Source organism: Zalophus californianus, chromosome 7 (genome assembly GCF_009762305.2).
Source record: "Zalophus californianus isolate mZalCal1 chromosome 7, mZalCal1.pri.v2, whole genome shotgun sequence".
In the NCBI taxonomy this organism is placed as follows: domain Eukaryota; kingdom Metazoa; phylum Chordata; class Mammalia; order Carnivora; family Otariidae; genus Zalophus; species Zalophus californianus.
Genome location: NC_045601.1, coordinates 83,137,511 through 83,164,116, shown reverse-complemented (window position 1 = coordinate 83,164,116; position 26,606 = coordinate 83,137,511). Strand labels below are relative to the sequence as shown.

General features: G+C 39.8%; 1 protein-coding gene and 1 long non-coding RNA gene across 3 annotated transcripts in view; one reads left to right on the top strand and one right to left on the bottom strand.

The window, feature by feature from the left end:
- MTO1 (mitochondrial tRNA translation optimization 1) overlaps positions 1-14,228 on the top strand; it is a 31,730-nt gene extending 17,502 nt beyond the window's left edge. For both annotated transcript variants that reach the window (XM_027601773.1, XM_027601772.1), the window contains exons 8-12: positions 458-662; positions 744-915; positions 6,244-6,362; positions 10,285-10,445; positions 11,387-14,228. In XM_027601773.1, coding sequence (XP_027457574.1) covers positions 458-662; positions 744-915; positions 6,244-6,362; positions 10,285-10,445; positions 11,387-11,548 — 819 coding nt within the window. In that variant the 3' untranslated portion in view covers positions 11,549-14,228. The remainder of the gene's footprint in view (positions 1-457; positions 663-743; positions 916-6,243; positions 6,363-10,284; positions 10,446-11,386) is intronic.
- Positions 14,229-18,677: 4,449 nt separating this feature from the next.
- On the bottom strand, positions 18,678-26,362 carry LOC118357188. Its single transcript, XR_004820208.1, has 2 exons — positions 25,737-26,362; positions 18,678-18,829 (listed from the first exon to the last, which is right to left on the bottom strand). It is a non-coding gene; the product is annotated as an uncharacterized LOC118357188 (long non-coding RNA).
- Between the last annotated feature and the right edge of the window lie 244 nt (positions 26,363-26,606).

Below are 26,606 nucleotides of genomic sequence, written 5' to 3'. Positions count from 1 at the left end.
GGGGCTCACACTTAACCCCGAGATCAAGAGTTGCATTCTGTACTGACTGAGCCAGACAGGCACCCCTGAATTTTTTTGAAAAAGAAAATTTAGTTCTTTCAACATAACTTTATTGCAAATTATCATATTCCTTTGAAGGGAGAAGTTATGTTATTTTTACTTGTATAAGTAGGAAAAGGCTAGAAGAGTTTTATGGGTGGATTTTAAAAAACGTATTAGCCCACCTCAAGCTTATCAGGAATGTTAAATATGTTTGAAAACAATGAAACATAGCATTCTAAAGCAGCACATTACCTGTATTGTTTTTGAATACGTATCACATTTTCTCTGTCTGTTCTCTCTCTTCTGGGCAGTGCCTGCTTTCTTAATACCCGACGCTGTTTTTTCCAGGTAGTGTTCTAAGGTAGCTCTTTGTTCAGTTCGTAATGGCCTGTTAAACATTTCAGTCCTCTCGTAGGGTGTGATAGCTGGAATCAATGCAAGTCTTCGGGTCAAACGCAAGCCTCCTTTTGTCGTCAGCCGAACAGAAGGCTACATAGGAGTCTTGATTGATGACCTCACCACACTGGGCACCAACGAACCCTACCGCATGTTTACAAGCCGAGCAGAGTTCCGTCTGTCACTGCGCCCTGATAATGCCGACAGCCGACTCACGTTCCGAGGTAACTCTTCACTGAGTCCTACAACCAGGTTTACTCTTCCTTCAAACCTCTCTTATTATATTCTTCCCCTCCCTCTTCTAGGGTATAAGGAAGTTGGCTGTGTGTCCCAACAACGATATGAAAGAGCTTCTTGGATGAAGTCTTCTTTGGAAGAAGGCATTTCTGTGCTAAAATCCATTGAGTTTTCAAGTTCTAAATGGAAAAAATTAATTCCAGAGGCTTCTATAAGTATTGGTAAAAGTCTGCCTCTCAGGTATGCACTTTTAACATAGACTTTTCTCACTCTTTACAGAAAAGTGAGATTGTTTCAGAGAGACATTACTTGTGGATTCCCTTTTTAATTTTTTTTATTTTTTGGATTCCCTATTTTAAATGAATTTAGCTTACTTTTGGCTTCTTTTCAAAATCTTTAGATGTAACTCAACTCTTTATTCAGGATTAAATATATATATGATTCTAAATTATTTATTTTTTTATATAATATTTCTGAGGCTCCCATTGAGTTCTTCTGGCTTTCCTAAGATTTAGAGGGTACAAACCAAGAAATACTGTTAATCTGCCTTCTTTTATAAGTATGGAGTAATTGGAAACCTCTTTTTTTTTTAACTTATTTATTTTAGTAAAAAAAAAGAGGGTGTGTGTACATGTGAGGGGGGGAGGGGCAAAGGGAGAGAATCTTGAGCAGACTCTGCACTGAGTGTGGAGCCTGACACAGGGCTCAGTTTCACGATCCTGAGATCATGACCTGAGCTTAAATGAAGAGTAGGACGCCCAACCAGCTGAGCCACCAAGACGCCCCAAAAACCGCTTTGATTAAACAGAGTATTTTAAATTCTGTGGACTTACTGGCAGAGTTCCTTGCTACATGTTAGGGGTTTTTTTTGTCCTTGCTTTTGTCATTCTGGTTAAATGGACTCTGAATCTAAAGGACATAAATATAGAGCTTTGCTTCATAGATATGTTCCTAAGGACCTTGCATAGTTCAAAATCTGCATATCTTACCACTCATTTTTCCTGTTTAAAAAAATGTAAGCTAATTCAAGTGGGGAGTTGCCCAGAAGGCATAAATCTTAAAATCATTGTAGCTTAGAAGCAAATATGGTGGCATTGATTTTGCACCTATGTCTCCAATATATTTTCCTTTTATATTTTTCCTTTTTTTATTTTTTATTTTTATTTTTATTTTTTTTAAAGATTTTATTTATTTATTTGACAGAGAGACACAGCGAGAGCAGGAACACAAGCAGGGGGAGTGGGAGTGGGAGAGGGAGAAGCAGGCCTCCCGCAGAGCGGGGAGCCCAATGCGGGACTCGATCCCAGGACCCTAGGATCATGACCTGAGCCGAAGGCAGATGCTTAACCTACTGAGCCACCCAGGCGCCCCCTTTTTTTTTTTTAAAACCCTGTTTTCCTTGTGCAGGATTTTGTGGACTTAAAAGGTGTACCCATTTTAATGCTGCTTTTTATTATCTCTAATCTTCCAGTGCTGTCTCCTTGACTAACAGCCTGGCATAATGAGTCCTTGTTCAACTTTCATCTCATCATGGTGTCTTATCGTTTATAACTTCTATTCCCAAGTTTTCATTTTCACAGGAATTTCCCAAAGCACTGACACTGTTGTTAGAGGCTTTTAAGCAGGTTTTTAATTATAGTAACAGTAAGTGTTAAAGAACATGCATGGGGCACCTGGGTGGCTCAGTCATTAAGCGTCTGCCTTCAGCTCAGGTTATGATCGCAGGGTCCTGATATCGAGCCCCGCATCAGGCTCCCTGCTCGGCGGGAAGCCTGCTTCTCCCTTCCCCACTGCCCCTCCTTGTGTTCCTGCTCTCACTGTGTCTCTGTCAAATAAATAAATAAAATCTTAAAAAAAAAAAAGAACCTGCATAGTAGTCAGCCAAGCCAGGAAATCTTATTCACGGGAGTGACAGCCTGATTGACAAATGAGGACGGTGGATATATTTACCAGCTAAGTGGCACTGGGAGATGGCAGTAGTATATAGTTTATAATCCACTCAGTATTCCAGGTGTTTGTTTAAATTTAGGAAGGCTCACATTATTTCAGACTCTTTGCAAAGAATTTATATATTTCAAGTTTATATTAACTAGAATTTGCATTAAATGTAACTAATGTATATGAGGTAACATTGCCAGTGGGGTAATTGATTGTTTTTAACACAGTCTAAAAAGCTAATCTATGAATGAAAAGGCTAGCAGTTTTACATTTTTATCAAACTAATCCCAAGAGTGATTTTATTAAGGTGATTAAAAAAATAATAATTTAGCCAAATGCTTTTTTAAAAAATTCATGTATCTTTCCCTTTGGGAGAAACCAGGGTCCCAGTCGCCATATTTTATTTCAGCAGAATATTTAGTCTAGCATGCAGACTCCCTAAATGAATTCACTTTATCAATGTCTAGATATGTAAAGCTAGAAAGATAAAAAATTGGACAAAATACATTTATTGCATTTACTGTGTACATGCCAGGCTCTGTGCTAAGCACTCAGAAGTTGAACCAGACTTTGAACAGGCATTTTAACAGAAGAGATACATAAGTAACTGCATACACATTTCCTGTCAGGATTATAGGGAAATACACTAATGTGTTAGATTTTCTCTTGTGTTCTATTGAGGTGTGCTAACTTGTTCTCTCTGTGCCAGAGCTCTGAACTCTGAGACTTAGGCTTGATTCAAAGCAGGTCTTAAAAGTTTGGACCTGAGAACAGTTCCAAGGCTTGTAAATAAATTATTTTTAAAAAATGTTTAAGTTGGATGATCAAGGTCTTTTCTTTGAGGTTGTCACCATCGTGCTAGATTCCAAGATAACACTTTTTTTGGTTAGTCATTAGGTGTGTTCCAATATGTTCTGTAGTTTATTTCTTTTTAAGATTTTATTTATTTGAGAGAGAGAGAGTACACATACATGAGCCAGGGCAGGGGCAGAGAAGTAGACCCCCTGCTGAGCAGGGAGCCCAACATGAGACTCGATCCCAGGACCCTGGGATCATGACCTAAGCTGAAGGCAGACACTTAACCAACTGAGCCACCCAGGCACCCTGTTCTGTAGTTTAAAAGACAACCCAGCCATTTTCTTCTTGGCGCTTAAGGAAGGTTTCATTGTAGCTTGAGATGAGGCCTCTGTAATTAATTAGTTGACCTAATTTGTCTCTTGAATCACAGCAAAACTTACCAGAATTTCTGGACATTCCTAGAGCAGGTGGTCTGAGGAAGAAATGAGTCAAGCATCCTCAAAGGGTGATAATGCATGACTGGTAATTAACAGTAAAGAAGGTTGGTTGGGAGGTCTGGGAAGACTTGGCAACCCTGGATGGACAGATCTGGCTTTCTGTTGACTTGATAATTAATTTAATTGATTTTGGGTGGACAGAATTTATCAAAAACATCTGTTAGAGAGAAAGATCAAAATTAGTAAATAGAAGTAAAATGAATTAAGGCAGTAAATATGGGGAAATTATACAGATCAGTGAGTCTTGTGAGAACCAAACAAAATGAGAAGGAAACTGCAGGATATTTCCCAGTCTTGGGACCACAGGAATGAGGTGAGCCAAGGGCAGTACCATAGTTCAACTAAGTAGACCAAGGTCTTGACAACAATGGAACTCATTATGTACCACTTTTAGTTACCCTGGCAATACCTTCCGCCCCCCGTTAATTTTATTATATTATGTTAATCACCATACATTACATCATTAGTTTTTGATGTAGTGTTCCATGATTTATTGTTCATGTATAACACCCAGTGCTCCATTCAGTACATGCCCTCTTTAATACCCATCACCAGGCTGACCCATCCCCCCACCCCCCTCCCCTCTAGAGCCCTCAGTCTGTTTCTCAGAGTCCATAGTCTCTCGTGGTTCGTCTCCCCCACCAATTTCCCCCCTTCATTTCACCCTTCCTACTATCTTTTTTTTTTTTTAACATATAATGTATTATTTGTTTCAGAGGTACAGGTCTGTGATTCAGCAGTCTTACACAATTCACAGTGCTCACCATATGTCTGTCACCCAGCCACCCCATCCCTCCCACCCCCCACCACTCCAGCAACCCTCAGTTTGTTTCCTGAGATTAAGAATTCCTCATATCAGTGAGGTCATATGATACATGTCTTTCTCTGATTGACTTACTTCACTCAGCATAACACCCTCCACTTCCATCCACATCGTTGCAAATGGCAAGGTTTCATTCCTTTTGATGGCTGCATAATATTCCATTGTATATATATACCACCTCTTCTTTATCCATTCATCTGTCGATGGACATCTTGGCTCTTTCCATAGTTTGGCTATTGTAGACATTGCTGCTATAAACATCGGGGTGCACATACCCCTTCTGATCACTACATTTGTATCTTTGTGGTAAATGCCCAATAGTGCAATTGCTGGGTCGTAAGGCAGCTCTATTTTCAACTTTTTGAGGAAGCTCCATACTGTTTTCCAGAGTGGTTGTACCAGCTTGCATATCCACCAACAGTGTAGGAAGGTTCTCCTTTTAAATAAATTATAACCAAAAAAGTCACATGTAAATGATGTCAGTAATAATTAACAGAGAAACAATTGGTGTGGTTCACTTCACCTTAGGGAAGGATTAGGGGGTGAGGATGACTGATAACAAGAAGGAATCTGAGATCAGTATGAAAGGGATTAAACTGGCCAAAGGAGCACCAGAACTTCTGGAGATGAAACATACCTGAAGTTTCTCTCTAGTTGGATCTTAACAGGTGTCAATGAGTCAGTCAAGTTACTGCAAATCTCATCTAATCTACCTGTCAGCATTTATACTCAGGCATGTTCTTTTGGTGAGCCATGTAAGTTGCCTGGGAATTTTAGCAGTTGTCTCTATTAGCTGCATGTATTGATTGCTCTCCTCTCCCCTTGCTTTGGCTCAGGAGGCCTTAGCCTAACCAGAGTAGTGGAAGTAGAACTGAGAATTAGCTCCCTAAAGTTCCCAATCAGTAAAAACTGAAATGGAGATTATACTAAATTAGAAAATATCTGACTGGAAGAATACATAGGAACCCTTGACCATCATTTTCATCAGTTTGTTTTGCAGAGCCTTAAAACATACAGGGAGGGGCCTCTTGTTCTTACTAGGGGAGTTCTGCAAAAGCAAGAAAGAGATCTTCAGGTGGTTTTGAGCATGCAAGAGGATGACTCCTTCACAGGACATGGGGCTTAACATGATTTAGATGTAAATTCTTAGGGAATTCAAACCCTTGTTATCAGAGGATATTTTGTCCTTACAAGAAAGGGAGGACAAAAGGATTATAGTAATGCAACCTTTACCAACAACTTATTTTCTCATAATAAAGGAGAGGAGTTGGGGAGAATTACAAACTAGTCTTATTGAGGTTCTCCTGTGTTGCAAATCTACTGCATTTGCTGACTGTGCTTGGAAAGAATTAGGAGTTTATCTTTTTTGATATTAGTATTAATTCTGAGATTTGGCATTATTTCCAAGGAATCTTCTTCTTAATGTGGCTTATATAATATAGACCCCTACATCTTGTTTTGGGTTTGTTTTATTTTTACCCCTATGCTAATGAAACTTTTGTATATTTGCAGAGCTCTAGATGTTCTGAAGTACGAAGAAGTTGACATGAAGTTGTTAGCCAAGGCTATTCCAGAGCCCTTGAAGAAGTACATTGAATGTAGAGAGCTAGCTGAAAGACTGAAAATAGAAGGTAGAAAATAATTTTTTACTTACATGCCTATACATTCTCTTTTCCATTTGTGCAAATTATGAATGGATAGCAGATTCATTGAGAACGAGCTCTATGTTAAGAGGAGCTATTATTACCATAGAACCAGCATAGTCTTAGGCTCTGTGCTATTCAGAGTGGGGTTCTGTGCTATTCAGAGTGGGGTTCCCAGGCTAGCAACATTGCAACACATGGGGGCTTGTTAGGATTACAGAATTTCACAGTCTCCCTCAAACCCACTGAATAAGCATCTGCATTTTAACAAGATCCCTAGGTAATTTGTGAGCATATTTCCAGTTTTGGGAAATGCTATAAGGTTTATCAAAAATAACCCCCCAAAACCAAAAAAACACAAAACTTTTTTTCCTTAAACTTTCTTTTACATTTTCCTCATCCAGTGTTCTAACGATGAGAAAAATAATACTGTCTTTGGCTTTAACAATGTACCAGAATAGGGGCACCTGGGTGGCTCAGTCTGTTGAGCATCTGACTCTTGTTTTCAGCTCAGGTCATGATCTCAGGGTCGTGAGATCAACCCGTGTCAGGCTCTGCACTCAGCGCAGAGTCTGCTTCAGATTCTTTCTCCCTCTCCCTCTTCCTCCAACTCTAATAAATAAAATCTTAAAAAACAGAAACAACAAAAAAAACAATATACCGGAACACTCTACCATTAAAATACTTACTTTGCATCAGGCAAATCTGAGCCTGCCCCTGGTATATTATAACACATATCGTGCTCTAATACTCTCGGTCAGTGTACTGAGCATCAAAGCTACAGATGACTTTGTAGTTGTAGTCTATTTTTTTTAAGTTTTTCATTATTAAAAATTTCACACATAAAAAGGATAATATCAGCTTCTGCATTTTGATAGATGTTTTTTCCTGGAGTGGCAAATTATGTAGAGGAAAAGGCAGGGAACATAAAGAGCTAGGGAGAAGGGTAGGAAAAGTTGGATAATGATGTATTGTTCAAATAGAAAAGGACTTTAAATTCCTTAGAGACCAGCCAAGGTTGTAAGAATGCTGCATTCCTTCCAGCAATGGCATTTTCTTTCAGTTCCAGAGAGATCTATCACTTTGCTATCCTTTGGCTATACATACAGGGTGACCCAAGTGCTACCTATCACCCACCATGCAAGTTAACAGAAGTCTAGCACCAAAGGGAAACTCAACAAAACTTGAGAATCATTATTCCAAATGACCAGACACTATACTTATACTAATGTATAAGAAATAATGTTGACAGGGATGCCTGGGTTGTTCAGTCAGTTAAGTGTCTACCTTTGGCTCAGGTCATGATCCCAGGGTCCTGGGATCAAGTCCCTCATCGGGCTCCTTGCTCAGCATGGAGCCCGCTACTCCCTCTGCCTGCCGCTCCCCCTGCTTGTGCTCTCTCTCTGACAAATAAAATCTTAAAAAAAAAAATGTTGACCTTTTATTTCAACATCATAATTTCTCTATTGAGTAAAAATTACTTATTGAACATTCAGGCTGTTATCACCTGGGTACAGGTGATTAAATTCTATATTTCATTTATTTATTTTTTAAAGTTTATTTAAGTAATCTCACACACAGTGTGGGGCTCCACTCACAACCCTGAGATCAAGAGTCACAGGCTTTTCTGACTGAGGCAGCCAGGCGCCCCTAAATTCTATATTTTAAACTTGGTTTGCAGTTTTACTTTGTTCCATAAATCACCAGATTTGAGATAGAATAATCCAGAATTTAACTTGTTCATAGAAAACCCTGACTTCAGCCACAGAGTAGCTACTATTTTCCCTTGTATTTTAAAGACTCTGGCATATATAAAGACTCTAGTCGGCTTAAAAGAAACATTAGGTTAAAATATATCAGTGATTCTCAAATCACTACATGGACCCCCTCCCCACCAGATAGCAAATTTCTTCAGATTCTTCTTTGTATTCTCTCTCAGGTTTTGTTATATATATATTTGGAAGTTTAAATAAATATACCTTTAAATATATATTGTCTCATTTATATTCCCTGATCCCCTATGGGGTCTATTTATGAGTCATACAATTATATTACAGTTTTTTGTGCTAATTTGTCATATTATAATTTGTATTAAGCCCTTTACATGCAGTATTTTGTTTAGTATTTAGAATTGTTCTGTGAAGGGTAGGTATTAACATTATTGTCTTAATTTTACATTAAGTGGTAACTTGCCCAAGATCACACAATTGGTGAGTGGCAGAGCTGGAATGTGAACCTAGCTTGTCTAACTGTGAGGCCTGTGCACTTCACAACTTTTTGTTGCCATAAAGACCATCAGAAGTCATCTGAGTCAGCCCTTACAATTTCTGGATTGGCTGACTGGATGGCTCAGTCAGTCAAGTGTCCGTCTCTTGGTTTCAGCTCAGGTCTCGATCTCAGGGTTGTGAGTTCAGCCCACATTGGGCTCCATGCTGGGTGTGGAGCCTACTTACAAAACAAAACAAAACAAAAAAGTAAAAAGAAGCTAAGGCCCAGAATGATAATGACCTGTAATTCAAATTTGAGCTGAGATTTTCTGCTAGTCAAGTAACAGAAGCAAATATTACCAAAACCTTGAGGGGAGACTGGCTTTCTTGAACAGAATACAGTAACCACCTCAATTTAGATTTTAAAACAGGTTTTAAGTTTTTTTTTTTTAAGATTTTTATTTATTTATTGAGAGAGAGAGAGCATGAGAGGGAGGAAGGTCAGAGGGAGAAGCAGACTCCCTGCTGAGCAGGGAGCCTGATGCGGGACTCGATCCTGGGACTCCAGGATCATGACCTGAACCGAAGGCAGTCGCTCAACCAGCTGAGCCACCCAGGCACCCAAACAGGTTTTAAGTTTATTTTTCTAAGAACAGAATGCTATACAAAATAATTGCTAAATTATCCTAACTTCACTTCTGAATAAAACCTTAAATTATGTATTACATCTAAAAATCTCTACTTTTAAAAATTATAGCTTTAGGGGTGCCTGGGTGGCTCAGTCGTTAGGCGTCTGCCTTCGGCTCAGGTCATGATCCCAGGGTCCTGGGATCGAGCTCTGCATCGGGCTCCCTGCTCTGCAGGAAGCCTGCTTCTCCCTCTCCCACTCCCCCTGCTTGTGTTCCCTCTCTCGCTGTCTCTCTCTCTGTCAAATAAAATCTTTTAAAAAGATTTTAAAAATAAATGAATAAATAAAAACTATAGCTTTATATGGACATAATTCTGAAAACCATTTTCTTAAAGAAACAGCTGATCTTTAGGACCTAACATTCAAAACCACAGCCTATTGAGGGTTTGCACTGAGAGGGAAAATTTGCACTGAGAGGAAAAGCAGTATCTTAAGTTTCCAGAATTTTAAACTTCTGAGTATCTCTACATCCAACGTGGGGCTTGAACTCACAACCCTGAGATCAAGAATCACATGCTCTACTGACTGATCCAGAAAGGAGCCCCTTAATTTTCCAGATTTTTTTTCTTAAAGATTTTATTTACTTGACAGAGAGGGAGAGTGGGAGAGCACAAGCACTGGGGAGCGGCAGGGGAAGAAGCAGGCTCCCCACCGAGCAGGGACCCCGACTTGGAGCTTGATCCCAGGACCCTGGGATCATGACCTGAGCCGAAGGCAGACACTTAGCCAACTGAACCACCCAGGTGCCCCAATTTTCCAGATTTTTGAAATGAAAAGGACATGCAGTAAACTATCAAACAGAATGCTATAGTTGGTATGCAAGATACTCCCTCTCTCATTTAGCCTCAATTTCCTCATCTACAAAAGGGAACACTTAACCCCATTTATCTCCTAGTGTTAGGAAAAGTGTTGAATGACATAATATATACAAAAGTTTTTTGTAAATTGTAAAAAGTTATAAAAACACAAGTAAATATACTCTGAGTGTCATAACATAATTAATTCTGTTCACCAGCCACTTATGAATCAGTGTTGTTCTATCAGCAACAACAAATAAACGAAGTTCAGCAAGATGAAGCACTCCAACTGCCAAAAGACCTAGATTATTTAACCCTCAGAGATGTGTCTTTGTCTTATGAAGTTCGAGAGAAGCTACATTTCAGTCGCCCAGAAACGGTAAGAAACCAGGCAGTGGAGCAGGTTATAAAGACCTGGTGCTTTAATTTTTTAAACCTGGATTTACAGCAGCCACATAATTAATGTTTTAGTTCATCATAAAAAATCTAACCTCTTATTTTCATAATTATATCTCTGTATGACAGATGTTGGTTTGTTTTTGAGAGACAAAAAAACTTAGTCTAAATAAGTAACTAGAAGAATTGAGTTGATTAAAATTACTTTCTAGTCCCAGTGCAAACTAGTATAATGCATGACATAAAAGAAAGCACATTAGGTTAATACATGTGAGTGGTTTTCAAATCACCGCTTGGTTCCCTCCCTAGGAGTTCCATAGTGTTGGCTTAGAAGCTACTAGGAGGAAGAGGGGAGCCAAAAAAAAGGTCCCTCACCCCATGCTTCTGTCTCAGTGTGTGTATATGTGTGTCTGTAAATGTCTGTAAACAAATTAAAAATTTTATTATATGGTATATAGTATTGGACTTTAATAAGAAATATTTAAAGATAATAGGCTATATTTATCCATTCTGAGATGCCCATTTAACATTTCTGCAACTGAGTTGTATCTTAAAAATGGATGATGGTGTATCATAGTAATGGACAATGGCTTTTTTTAGTGGTGATTCATATAATAAAAGGCATTTAACAAAAATATAACCTGGAAAATTTTTTGAAAAAAATTATTTTTAAAGGGAAGAGTGATTCGGTCAATATAACATGACCTTTGACAAGTTGCTTTAACTTCTGTGAGGCTCATTTTCCCTAATTTGTAAAATGAAGGTATTAATAGTAATCACATTCCCTTTATCTACTTTATAGTTATTTTGAAGATACATTAAGTTCTGAAAATATTTTATAAACTATAATATACAGATTATTAACAAAATAGATTTGATTTGATTTGATATAGCTCACTTATGTTTTATGGTTTTAATTCTTAGATTGGGGCTGCTAGTCGTATACCTGGAGTGACACCTGCTGCCATCATCAATCTGCTTCGATTTGTGAAGACCACTCAGCAAAGACAGATGGCTATGAATGCATTGCCCAAAACTGATCAGTCCTTATGTGATACAGAAAGCCTTGAAGAGAGACAGTTATAGCTTTATATTCATAGAAGACTTTTAAGTAGTACAAGAGTATAGATAGGGTATAAGTATTTATATTTAGCACCTATTAAAATAATAAAATAAACTTACTAGATTATTACGATTTGTCACTAATTTATGAAGAGGGCAGAGATTATAACCGTGCTTTTTTATGTATCTGGAAAAAGTTATAAAGTTTTCATTTATACTTTCTCTTAGGTGCTCTAATACAGTGAGCCTATTAATATAACTGCAGTGTTCATCAGGGAGATAATAGTGGACCCACAACTAAACCTGAAGAAAAATCTCAGCTTGCAGATTTGCCTACTTATAAGGACCTTGTCCATTAAATGTTACCAAAGTGAAAGTCTTTTTTTTTTTTTAAAGATTTTATTTATTTATCTGACAGAGAGACACAGCGAGAGGGAACACAAGCAGGGGGAGTGGGAGAGGGAGAAGCAGGCTTCCCGCAGAGCAGGGAGCCCGACATGGGGCTTGATCCCAGGACCCTGGGATCATGACCTGAGCCGAAGGCAGATGCTTAACAACTGAGCCACCCAGGTGCCTCCAAAGTGAAAGTCTTATGTTCAAACCTGTTTTGAAAGTTAGTAGTCTTTTGCTTGGTTAATGAGGCAATTTCAAAGCCCTCAAATCCTTAGGGCTACAAATTTTAAACTATAGAAAATCACGTAGAATCATTAGGCTGATTTCCAGCATTGGAATATAATATGTAGGGTGAAAGTTAACTTTTGAGATTCCTATACTTCTGCAGGAAATCCTCACCAGTCATTTTTTTTTCTCACCAGTAATTATCTTTGAACATTAATGAAAACCCTGTAAAATAGAAAGGTTGGAAATGATATTTTCCTATGATCCACAATATAGAAAATTTTTTGGCAACCTAGTTAAGGGAGAATAAAGGTAAATTTTGTATCATACAATATTTTCTTGCAAAACTGTTATGGCCATGATTTCTAAACAATAAAGACAAATCCATAGTAACTGGTGACTAGTGTTTCCCTGTTTTTAAGTCAGAAGTGACAAAAAAAACTGAAATGCTGCTGGCTCTCTCTTCCTCTTCAGTACTTCGATTCTATGTTGTCATGAAGTTTAGGGTGGGGTGACCACCTGGGTCCTTTGGCTGACTGGTTCACCTTAACCTTTCTGTATAGACTAGAGGATGAATACAGACAAGTGGGCCAGAGAGCCTTCCTTGTTCCTGGAAATGCCAACTCGGATCTCTGGTATCATTAAGGAGCAGTTCCCATATCAGCTTCAGGCCAAAGCAGATACTTAAGACCATACCAAGGGCCCTGAAGTCACTCTGGGAACAGATCTATGTGTTAAGCCTGATTATGGGTCAGAGGCAGCCAAAAAGCTCATTGCTATAATCAGATATGGCTACTTGGATGTAGCTCAGTTTTCATGGATTTGTTTCATCTAATTTTAGTCTTTCCATTAAAGTAGTATCAGTAGCAAGTGAAAAGTATTTGTAATGCTGGATCATTTAGCAATGATGAATTCTTTTTGATACTTGATTTAGTAATTTCAAAAAGTAACTTTTACTTTAGTTATGGCTGTTCCTAGACAGAATTCTTACTACAGAGGCAATATTGGTTACATACTATAGTACATTTTTAAAAGGCCATTTTGCACTACCTGTTTAGCACCAGAAGGGAAATCAGTGTTTTAAAACTTTTTTCTGGTTAGGGGACACCTGGGTGGCTCAGTCGGTTAAGTGTCTGCCTAGCATCCTGGGATCGAGTCCTACATCAGGCTTTTTGCTCAGGGAGCCTGCTTCTCCTGTCTGCTGCTCACCCTGCTTGTGCTCTCTCTCTGACAAATAAATAAATAAAATAAAATAAAATAAAACTTTTTCTGGTTAAACACAAGAGTAAAAGCAGTGGTGCTTTTGGGGTGCTTAATGATTGAAATTTATCTTGAGGAATTATAAAGTTTTTAAATGCTTTGGAAAGTTCTTGATGGCTGTAATTTGGGCCTAGTTGACAGTATACATATTAAGAAATTTAAGTTTTATAATGTGATTCCAGTATAATAGTAACTGACTCACTAAAAAATGATGGAAAACATTTGTTTTAGGTTCTGCCTTTTGGTTTAGGATCTTTAAATCTATAATTTAAAATGTGTTAAACTTTTACAAAATTACCTTGCTTAAAAAGAGTGTTCCAAAACAGCTTGCTTACCTTTTCATGCTGCTGGCCAGAATGCTATAGACCATCATGCTCTAGGGAAAAATCAGTTAAAAATGTACTTCATAGAAATCTCCCCCAATGGGGTGCCTGGGTGGCTCAGTCAGTTAAGTGTCTATCTTCAGCTCAGGTCATGATCTCAGGGTTCTGGGATCGAGCCCTGCGTCAGGCTCCCTGCTGAATAGGGAGTCTGCTTCTCCCTCTCGCTCTATCCCTCCCCACCAACCCTGCTTGTGCTCTAAAAAAAAATCTCCCCCAACAATGACAATAGTCAGCCTCCAACAGAAGTTGGCCACACTTGTGATTTCCTCTACCCACCACAGACCACACTGCCTGGCAGTTAGAAAAGCCCAGGTACTAAAGTTCATTTCAGGGCGCCTGGGTGGCTCAGATGGTTAGGCGTCTGCCTTCGGCTCGGGTCATGATCCCAGGGTCTTGGGATCGAGTCCCGCATCGGGCTCCCTGCTCCTTGGGAGCCTGCTTCTCCCTCTGCCTCTCTCTCTCTCTCTCTCTCTCTGTCTCTCATGAATAAATAAATTTTAAAAAGTTTTAAAAAAAATAAAGTTCATTTCAACAGGAACACCAAAATAAAAAAGAGGAAACAGCTAAGGAACATGAAGCATTTGTAAAATCATTGATTCAGGGAGAGAGAAGGGAGGATTGAAGATTGGAACCTATGCTAAATTAAGCCATTATAACCTTGAATTGTAAAGTTACCTCCTGTAGCCAGAGTTTGAATTTTATTATTTTTTTAAAATATTTGGTCATTTTTTAGTTTCAACCTAGATTAGAACCTCATTTTGACTGTCACTTCTAAATCAACATTATCAAACTGCTAGCTGCAATTCATTAGCAAGCTATGAAAATTTTTGTCATAGGTAATAAAAATACTATTCTGGGCGCCTGGGTGGCTCAGTTGGTTAAGCGACTGCCTTCGGCTCAGGTCATGATCCTGGAGTCCCGGGATCAAGTCCCGCATCGGGCTCCCTGCTCAGCAGGGAGTCTGCTTCTCCCTCTGACCCTCTTCCCTCTCGTGCTGTCTCTCATTCTCTCTCTCTCAAATAAATAAAATCTTAAAAATAAATAAATAAATAAAAATAAAAATACTATTCTGACACTTGTTTCAGTACTTAACATACAAATTATATTTTACCAATTTTAGGACTTATTTTTTTCCTTTTATCATCTCTAAATTGTTATATGTTCTATAGTCAATAGAATCTTAAAAATTGGCAGCATTTGGGGCGCCTGGGTGGCTCAGTCATAAACTGTCTGCCTTCGGCTCAGGTCGTGATCCCAGGGTCCTGGGATTGAGCCCTGCATCAGGCTACCTGCTCGGCGGGATACCTGCTTCTCCCTCTCCCACTCCCCCTGCTTGTGTTCCCTCTCTCACTGTGTCTCTGTCAAATAAATAAAATCTTAAAAAAAAAAAATTGGCAGCATTTGTGACTTCCAACTGAAAACACCTTAGATGCAATGAAATACTGTGTTACACTGTGTTGCAATAGAAAATGTATTTCTTACTATGGATCCTAGTCAAAAATGTTTGAAAAAGACCAGTCTGTTTGAATAATAGCACTACTCCCTACTGGGAAAGTCCCAATATATTAGGATTTTTAAGATTTTATTTATTCATTTGAGGGAGAGAGGGAGAAAGAACGTGTGTACACAAGCAAGGAGAGAGGTAGAGAGAGAGGGAGAAGCAGACTCCCTGCTGAACTGGGAGCCCAACATGGGGCTCATTCCCAGGATCTGGAGATTATGACCTGAGATAAAGGCAGACGCTCAACCATCTGAGCCACCCAGGCACCCCTATATTAGGATTCTTTAACATGTGTGTATTTCTCAATGTAGGAAAAACTTATCTGTCCCTATGCTATAGCATGGCTAGGTGATGTGATTAAAGTATAATTGCAAGTTGCTGTTGGGCATGGATCTCAGCTATTCTGACTTCACAATATCTTTCTGCCACTTTCAGTGACTTTTTTTCCTCCTAAGGACCAGAAGTCCTTCACTAGATGAAAGTTTCTCCAGCTCTCCTAAACAATCTCCTTCTCGGGGCTTAACCTTCAAGTCCCTCCCACTCCCACACTTTGTAGCCTATCTCATGCTAAGCATTTATGGAGTTGCCATGCTTAATGAACCATTACAGCACTCAATCTAAGCATTATCTCAGAGTTTAGAGGCTATAGGGGAATTTAGAATGTGATTTTCACTCTGAACAGCACTCTCTGCAGATTTAAAATACTCTTCATGTACTTGAAGACAATAATACTTTTTTAGTGTTTGCTAGGCTAAACAACTACTTTTCAAATCCAGTGCCTCATAATTCAAATTTAGTCTTTATGTTGGTTGCTCTTTGAATTCTTTCAGAGTTGGTCTACACTATTTAAAACACAACAATCAAAATTTAAAACAACATGTTAAGAAACATAAAAAATGGACTGTGTAGGGGCACCTGGGTGGCTCAGTCATTGGGTGTCTGCCTTTGGCTCAGGTCATGATCCCAGGGTCCTGGGATCAAGCCCAGCATCGGGCTCTCTGCTCCGCGGGAAGCTTACTTCTCCCTCTCCCGCTCCTCCTGCTTGTGTTCCCTGTCTGTCTCTGTCAAATAAAATCTTAAGGAAAAAAAAGGACTATCTAAACTTAAAAGGAAACATTCTAGACTGTATGTAAGACAACACCAGCATACATGCCATGTTTCAAGCCATGAAAAGGAAACTTACTGAATTTTCTGTATTTCCAACTTCACAGAACCTAAAGGTGGGAGGGAGGGCAGTTTAACAAACTTCAGAGACAGATATGAGAGCTTTGAAGAAAACTATTCACCAACAGTCACATAAAATATGAGAAACTGAGTTCCAAGAGATGCATTCTCTAACGTCAGTATAAGATTTAGCTACAGGGGTGCCTGTGTGGCTCAATCAGTTGAGTCCGACTCTTGGGATGCCTGGGTGGCTCAGTTGGTTAAGCGTCTGCTTTCAGCTCAGGTCATGATCCCAGGCTACTGGGATCGAGTTCCACATTGGGCTCCCTGCTCAGCAGGGACCCTGCTTCTCCTCTGCCTCTGCCTCTCTCTCTGTCTCTCGTGAATAAATAAAATCTTTAAAAAAAAGAAAGTCCGACTCTTGGTTTTGGCTGTGGTCGTGATCTCTGGGTCGTGCCCTCCAGGCTAGGTGGGGAGTCTGCTGGAGATGATCTCCCTCTCCCTTTACTCCTTCCCCTGCTCATGCTGGCTCTCTCCCTCAAATAAAATCTTAAAGAAAAAAAAAGATTTAGCTATAAGAAAATGTTCCCTCTACCCAACTGAATAAAAATCACCTCATTTCTTGTTAGACATTTACTGAGTTGCCAGCCTACACAGAATCTTGAGGCTCAAGAGAGATGTCCAAAGTGTCAATCAAGTTTTGACAATAGCTAAAGAGAAGGGCTGCAGGTCAAGGCTCGGTCACACCCTTCCTTTGTTGCAATGATCCAGCTGCACCCCCCTGAAATGGTTACAGCCCAAGCCTCAGAAAATGTTGCAGATGCTCTCATCAGAAGGCTGAGAGAGGGACACCTGGGTGGCTCAGTTGGTTAAGCATCTGCCTTTGGCTCAGGTCATGATCCCAGGGTCCTCGGATTGAGTCCTGCATTGGGCTCCTTGCTCAGCGGGGAGCCTGCTTCTTCCTCTGCCTGCTGCTCTCTCACTCTCTGACAAATAAATAAAATCTCTAAAAAAAAATTAAAAAAAAAAAAAAGGTTGAGTTTGGGTGGCTCCAGACAGCTCAGGAACTCAAAACTCAAATTGCTTATGTGGCAACCCTAGTTTATCACGCCACCAACTTAGAATATTCCCCTAATCACATGATTTTACTAAAAATTTAACCAAGTCATTTAACCTCTAGAAACCACATTTGCAGGACACCATAAAATCTTACCGTTTTAGCTGCCAATTATCCTCTTTAGAATAAATGAAACTACCTACTTTTGACTTATGTCTATTTTCTTTCTTTTTTTTAAAGATTTATTTATTTATTTAGAGAGAGAGAGAGACACACACAGCGAGAAAGGGAACACAAGCAGGGGGAGTGGAAGAGGGAGAAGCAGGCTTCCCGCTGAGCAGGGAGCCCGATGTGGGGCTTGATCCCAGGACCCTGGGATCATGATCTGAGCTGAAGGTAGACGCTTAACGACTGAGCCACCCAGGTACCCCTTACGTCTATTTTCAAATCTAATCTGCTTTATGCAAGCAATAACCTACATCTTAGACAATGTCTCAAAAGAGATTGTGTTACAGGGAATATCCAGACTGCATATGTTGCTATTCTGATCACTTCTGGATGTAAATTTTCACAAAAGCTAGAACAACTCGAACTCGTTTAGGTAAATCATGATTGGTCAAGAAATTTAAATTCCTAGTAGACTTTACTCCCACCTTGACTGACCTTAAGTGGCACAGCAAATTATTGTCTGCTGAAAAAGGGAAAGTAAATTTAAAGCTATTACCTATTTCACTTTGCTTTTACCAAGCATTTGCCAAATTTTTCATCATGATTATCTTGTGATCAAAATGGTGAAATATGGGGCGCCTGGGTGGCTCAGTCGTTGGGCGTCTGCCTTCGGCTCGGGTCATGGTCCCAGGGTCCTGGGATCGAGCCCCGCATCGGGCTCCCTGCTCGGCGGGAAGCTTGCTTCTCCCTCTCCCACTCCCCCTGCTGGTGTTCCCTCTCTCGCTGTGTCTCTGTCAAATAAAATAAAAAATCTTTAAAAAAAAAATGGTGAAATATGACCTAGATTATTAAATATTAGGTGAATTTGCAATTGGCTGGACCATCATAATCAAAGAACAGTTCTATAGTGCAATACCTCAGGTCTGTTTCTGGACCTAGTTTGTTTAGTATTTATCAATAATTTACGTAAAACTTACAGAAATACATTATAAATATCATGTATAAATAACAAAGCCCACATTTTTATTTAACATGCTAGATAGCAGGTTCCAGATTCAAAATTGCCTCAAGATGAGATACAGCAGAGATAAATATAAACTCCCAACATGTGAGTTTTTAAAAGTAACCAAAACAGTGGTGACTTGGACTGGATCCTGAAACAGAAAAAGGCCATTAATAAAAAAATTAATGAAATCTGAATAAAGCCTGGAGACTAATAGTAACATATCAATGTTGGTTTCTTAGTTTTGACAAATGTACTATGGTAGTATAAGATGGTAACATTAGGGGAAACAAACTAGGTGAGGGTGTCTACAGGAACTCTAGATTTATAGAAAAGTTGCAAAAATAGGATAGTTACTCCAAAAATAAAAGGTTATTAAAAAAAAAACTTCAGGGGCGCCTGAGTGGCTCAGTCGTTAAGCGTCTGCCTTCGGCTCAGGTCATGATCCCAGAGTCCAGGGATCGAGCCCCGCATCCGGCTCCCTGCTCTGCAGGAAGCCTGCTTCTCCCTTTCACACTCCCCCTGCTTGTGTTCCCTCTCTTGCTGTGTCTCTGTCAAATAAATAAATAAAATCTTAAAAAAAAAAAAAAAAAACTTCACAAATAGTTTAAAGGGAGATTTAAAAGTATAATTTACATTTAAAAAATGAGGTAATAGGGTGCCTGGGCGGCTCAGTAGGTTAAGCATCTACCTTCAGGCTCAGGTCATGGTTCCCTGATCGGTGGGGGGAGTCTGCCTCTCTCTGCCCTTCCCCCTGCTCCTTCTCTCTCTCTCAAATAAAATAGAATATATATAATATAATAAAGTCTTTAAAAAAAATCCCAAGAGGGTTTTAAAATAATCAGGTGATATTTGTTGACCTTAATCCAGAAGTACCACCAAGTTGCTTTATAGCAACTTATCTTCCAAACAGCTATAATAAAATCTTTTATTTATTTTTATTTGACAGAGAGACACAGCGAGAGCGGCGGGACACAAGCAGGGGGAGTGGGAGAGGGAGAAGCAGGCCTCCCATTGAGCAGGGAGCCTGATGTAGGGCTCGGTCCCAGGACCCTGGAATCATGACCTGAGCCGAAGGCAGATGTTTAACGACTGAGCCACCCAGGCGCCCCTAAAAACTACCTTTTATTATTGGCTGTTTATAATAGGCCAGGTACTGGGTACAGAGTCTATATCCACTAACTCACTTCATCTTCACAACAATCCCAAGAGATGGACAGTATCATGCCCATTAGACAAATGATGAGAAAGGGACAGCTTCTCCCCACTTAAACTACTCTGATCTAGTCCAAATGCATCAATTTAGGAAACTAGAGTCCAAATAAGGTGACTTATCTCTTGGGTCAATAAAAACACACTCTACGTTAAGAGATCACATCTATATCCACTTAAGCATCCACAGCTATAATATATTTAATTTTGGTGCACACACTAAAAGCCATAAACTGGGGGAAAAAAAAGCAGCTATGAACTAGAAAGGAGAATGGTATGGAAAGAATCTAGAAACCATGTGACCTACGGTTAAGAAAGAGCTGTTAAGTGTTTAGCTCAGATGTGACTAAAGGGTATTAATTGGGGACACCTGGCTCGCTCAGTTGGAGGAGCATGTGACTCTCAGGGTCATAAGTTCGAGCCCCATGTTGGGTGTAGCGATTACTTAAAATTTTTTTTTAAAAAGGGCATCTTAAATTAGTGGTTCCTGTAAATAGAATGAAATAGTCAATTACCCTAGATTAGAGCCTAAGTATATTAAAATCTACCATCAAGGAAATATAATGAATTAAGAAAAAAAATCCTCAGCAATAGGATGATTTAGGAGCCACCCTCTATTCGAGATGTATACCTGCCCTTCTAAAAAAGCTGTTGTGAGGTCTCTGCCCTCCAATACGTGATATACACAGCAATGAGGTAATCAAGTGAAGATTTCAGTGAGTATACTTCAAAGTTGATTTGAGATTAAAAAAGGCTTTTAGATTCTTTAGATTTTTTCTGATTCTACATAATGGTTATGAGGTTAAAATATAGACATTTAAATGTCTAAGAAATAGGGGCGCTTGGGTGGCTCAGTCGGTTAAGTGTCTGCCTTTGGCTCAGGTCATGATCCTGGGGTCCTGGGATTGAGCCCTGCATCAGGGAGCCTGCTTCTCCCTCTCCCTCTGCTCGCAGCTCCCCGCTTGGGCTTGCTCCATCAAGTAAATAAAAAAATTTTTTTTTAATTTTATTTATTCATTTGAGACACAGACACAGAGAGAAACAGCATGAGCAGTGGGAGAGGCAGAGGGAAAGGGAGAAGCCGACTCCCCGCTGAGCCAGGAGCCCAATGTGGGGCTCAATCCCAGGACCCTGGGATCATGACCTGAGCCGAAAGCAGACGCTTAACCATCTGAGCCACCCAGGCGCGCTCAAGTAAATAAAATCTTAAAAAAAGTCTAAGAAGTAATGTTTTCATATGCTCCGGTAACTCCTACTTGTCCTTCAGCTCTCCATTACTCCTGACAAGTACCTTCTCTAGCCAATCCAAATTGTGTCCCTTTTACTCTTCTCCCTCATTAGTATCTTTTAGATGCAGTGATCTCATTGCTAGGTATTTACATAAGATGAAAACCTATAGTCATACACAAACCTACATGTGAATGTTTAAAGTGGCTCAATTAATAATCTTCCAAAACTGGAAACTAAATGTCCCCCAGCTGGGAATGGATAAACTGTCCTTTAAAAAGCAACAGATTACAGGGGCTCCTGGGTGGCTCAGTCAGTTAAGTGCCCAACTCTTTTCAGCTCGGGTCTTGAGTCTTGGTGCTCGGCAGGGAGTCTGCTTGAGATTCTCTCTCCCTCTCCCTCTGCCCCCTCCCCCAGCTCGTGCCCACACACTCAAATGAATCTTCTAGAAGAGATTACAGATATATGTGAAAGCGATTAACCAAATTCATCATGCTGAGTGAAAAAAAAAGCCTATATACTGTATGAACCCAGGTATGACACATTGCTGCCAAAACAAAATTATAGGGACAGAAAATAGATCAGTGGTTACCAAGACTTACAGATAGAGTGGGTTTACCACAAAGAGGCAGGGGGTATTTTCGGTGGGGGGTGGGGAGGGAGATGGAACTATTCTATACCTTGATTGTGGTAAACCATCCGTCAAAACTTAAAATTAAAGGTGCTTGGGTGGCTCAGTTGGTTAAACCATCTGCCTTTGGCTCAGGTCATGATCTCAAGGGTCCTGGGATCAAGTTCCAGGTTGGGTCAGGGATCAGTGGGGAGTCTGCTTGTCCCTTTGCCCCTCCCCCTGCTCTCTCAAATGAAAATTTTCTTTTTAAGATTTTATTTGACAGAGAGCAAGACAGCACAAGCAGGGGGAACAGTACTGGGAGAAACAGACTCCGCCCTGAGTAGGGAAAGCGATGAGGGGCTCCATCCCAGGACCCTGGGATCATGACCTGAGCCGAAGGCAGATGCTTAATCATCTGATCTGAGCCACCTAGGCACCCCTCAAATAAAACCTTAAAAAAAATTACAGAATGGTGTAAAAGGGTGAATTTTAACTGTATGTAAATATCTTAATAAGGAAAACCCTTTAAATTGCTTAGTAAAAGTTTCCTAATATTTCTTGCTTACCTGGGAAGTAATTTTAACATTAACTTAGCATTATCTTTATCATGAGGTCTCTCCCACAAAACCAGAGCTCTAAACTCTTAAGATACCCATGGGCCCCTTTAAGGGCAGTCCAAAGTCAATGCCATTTTCCTTATTTGACTCATTTTTACTAGTGACTGATGGACATCACATTTAGGTCCTGTTTAGAAAACAAAAGGATAAAAATCATATGGTCCCTCTCAAAAATTTCCATTGGATCATGGGTCAACTACCTTTCAGGAAACATGTGGCAGTTTCAAGTCAAGGAAATTCCCAGAGACTTGCAAATAATGGAGGGGACTTTGATACCACCTAGATGAAAAAGAACCTATGGGTTGGTAGTGAAAAAAGACATGATAGGGGTGCCTGGGTGGCTCAGTTGGTTAAACGTCTGCCTTCGGCTCAGGTCATGATTCTGGAATCCCGGGATCAAGTCCTGCATCGGGCTCCCTGCTCAGCAGGGAGTCTGCTTCTCCCTCTGACCCTCCCCCATCTCATACTCCCTCTATCTCATTCTCCAAGAAATAAAATCTCTTAAAAAAAAAAATCTAGACATTGTGATAAAACATCAGGAAAGAAAGCTTCAGGAAGGTAAAGAAAGGGGAAAACAGGTCTTACTCCTCTCATCCAAAACATCATGCACTCCTCCCTTGCACGACCTAGATCTCACTGCTCACTCCCTGGAGGCTACAGGTTAACTCCAGAATGGCATCTTAACTTTCGATTGACAATCTATTTCTGCAGCATTTTGTGATAATGAACTAAACATTTTGAGTACCAATCTAAAGCATATGTAAAGCCACATTAACACACAAGAAATTAGTTGTCACCCTTTTTCTAAAGTTGCCCATTTCAGGTATTACGACTACTAATGGCCACAAAAAGTTTTGGGTTGAGCTCTATGCTCAACTCAGCAGAAAAGGTTAATAAGGTAAATCAATTTAAATACACATAAAAATACAGCTTTTGCAGTATTTATCAGTTTTTACACCCCATACTAAGCTCTACTTAAAATCAAGGACTCTGTACTATTTCTACAGCCAATAACCGTTACTGGACAGAATGCTCCTAGAAGGTAAATGACCAAGTGTTAAAAAGGTATACGATTGAGTTCTGATCTGGCTGAAAACTTATTTTTGACTGCCTATTCTGGGCATTGGATGAATAACCAGATTAAAAAAAAATCAGATATGCCCTACTGACAATCTGTTTTAACTCCTGAACCAGAAAGCCTTTCCCATTTCATATTCTGAAATCACACCAGAATTCCTGGGACAAATTTCAACAAGCTCCCATCTGAGATTCCTTACAAACATGGGTAATTTAACAGCTTGCCAATTTAAAACAAAGGTCAAACACCAGTTTGAAGCATTCTGGTCTTATAAAAACTCTAATTTTACTCAATTCAAACACAAAATGCAATTAGTATATGAAACTCAGCAGAGGGGCCCCTGGGTGGGTCAGTTAAGCAATTGCCTTTGGCTCAGGTCATCACCCGGAGTCCCAGGATCGTCCCACATCAGGCTCCCTGCCCAGTACATCAGACTCCCTGCCCAGTAGGGAGTCTGCTTCTCCCTGACCCTACTCCCTTTCATGCACTTTCAAATAAAAAGAAAAACTCAAGCTTCATCCATAACTTTTAAGTTCAGGTTTCAAACTAATTTGTAGTGACCACCAGTAGGTGGTGCTCAAACCAGACAATGGCATATCCGTATTGGATTCTATGGAGTTAAGCATCCCAACTAGCCAACTGAAGCTTCTCTGGACACTATCCCTCTCCCCCTACCCTTCCCCTTAGTGGGAGCAATTTCCTGCAGTTTTGAGTTCTAGGGGGGTGAACAAATCCCTTACAGCAAACATTACAGTTCAAAACTGTTTATGCCAGCTACCATTTATTGATCTATTTTTAAGAACCTTACCTAGATCATCTTCTCTAACCCTTAACAGTAAGCACATTTGTTCAAGTGAAAAATTTAAGTTGTGGACAAAATCTTAAGCTTTACAGACCTCATCAGTGCCCCTGGTAGTACCGTTAAGACCATTTTACCTAACTTAGATCTCAATGAGAAAATTTTTTCAACTGCAGTCCTTCCTCACCTACGGATTTCCCTTAGCATTGTTCACCTTATAAAATAGGACACATCCTGTGTACTTTTTGCCTGATAAACTTTTTGTAAGCAAAAGCCTGTTCAGGGAATTAATGTTCAAAGGGTAAAGATTATCAAATGCACCAGTGTTGAGAGATTTGCCAGCTATCCAAAGCCAAGGATTAGATGGTTGTTGCCCAAACACTATTAAATTTACCAAACACTGAATTAAGTTTTTTAAAGAGCTCTTCATCCTGTTCAACTATCATTTTTCAATATTCCCTATTGCTAGTTTTTGGAGTGACACTTAGCTAGACCTCCAAAACATTTCCAAACTGAAAACAAAGCTTACCCAACACTCCTCTCCAAAATGGGTCCTCTCATTTCCCATTGCACCTCTTCAAACCTTGGTTAATAATCTCCAGTGCATAATGATCCTTCACCCAACCTTGCTCTTTAAAGATGAAAATTCCTATCGAAGTGGATTTCTAGTTAACTGACAGTAAACTTTCAGTAGATTTTTTTCTCCTACAACCTAGATACAATTAACTCTACCATTAGGTAAAGTATTATTGAATGGCTGTTTTAGGGTACTTCAAACTATTCCAGTATTTATGTGACAAAGCATTCCAATAACTGGGAAACTAAAAGTGTGACAATATAACAAGTTTACTGCATGTGACATAATACAAGTCTTATATGCAACATAATAGACTTTGGTATTACAGAATTTAGCCTGTTTTGTAACTACCTTGGTGTTACTCTTTGCTTACCTGTTCTGTGTTGCACCAACAGACCCCTTTTCCCCATAGCTTTTTACTACTAAGAGTTTCTTTCCCTCAGGAAAGGTGAAAATGCTCAAGTTCCCACCCATGAAAAAAATGTTAACCCAAATTTGTTTCAGCATATTTTAACATTAGAAATAGGGTCTGTGCAACACTTAATTTTACCTGAATAGTACTATACAAAAGGTTACAGTGTTGACCAAAAGAAGACACAGGTTTCTCATTAAACTTTTGTTTTAATGGGTCTCAAAATTCTGTGACAGATTTTTGGTCAAGTTGTTTCCATTAAAAAGTACTGATTTTAAAAACTAATAACTTAAAACTGCCACACACACACAAAAAAAACATGGTCCACAAAACATTCTCCTTTCCTTCTGAAGGTTTTACGATGCATTGTTATCATTAACCAGTCTTTTACTATTAAACTTAAATGGCCAATTGACACAAACAGTTCTGAGACCGTTCTTCCACCACTGATTAAGACTGGGGTGGCAGGTATTGGGGATAATATTCATTTAGCCTTCTGAGCTTTCTGGGCAGACTTGGTGACCTTGCCAGCTCCAGCTGCCTTCTTGTCCACTGCTTTGATGACACCCACAGCAACCGTCTGTCTCATGTCACGAACAGCAAAACGGCCTATTAAAACAAATTTTAGACCATCAGAAACTCTCCACACAAGCACTATTTTCTAACTTGTAATTTCCTAATTACACTCAAAGTCATCCTTACCCAGAGGAGGATAGTCAGAGAAGCTCTCAACACACATAGGCTTGCCAGGAACCATATCAACAATGGCAGCATCACCAGATTTCAAGAACTTGGGACCATCTTCCAGCTTTTTTCCAGATCGACGATCTATTTTCTCCTTCAGCTCAGCAAACTTGCAAGCAATGTGAGCCGTGTGACAATCCAGCACAGGTGCATATCCAGCACTGATTTGGCCTGGATGGTTCAGGATAATCACCTTGGAGGAAAGATTTGCATTTAATAAATCTCAAAAGGCAGGAGTCTGGCAGTTAAGTTGAGAACACTGCCACTTTAAAGTGTTACCTGAGCCGTGAAGCCAGCTGCTTCCATTGGTGGGTCATTTTTGCTGTCACCAGCCACATTGCCACGACGAACATCTTTGACAGATACGTTCTTGACATTGAAGCCCACATTGTCCCCGGGAAGAGCCTCACTCAAAGCTTCATGGTGCATTTCAACAGACTTTACTTCAGTTGTAACATTGACTGGAGCAAAGGTGACCACCATCCCAGGTTTAAGAACACCAGTCTCGACTCGGCCCACAGGGACAGTACCAATACCTAAAATATTTACAAGTGTGGTGTCAAGTACCTTAAGTGAAAACAGTACCGCAACCCACACTAATTACATTCTGATAGTCATGTTCAACTTACCACCAATTTTGTAGACGTCC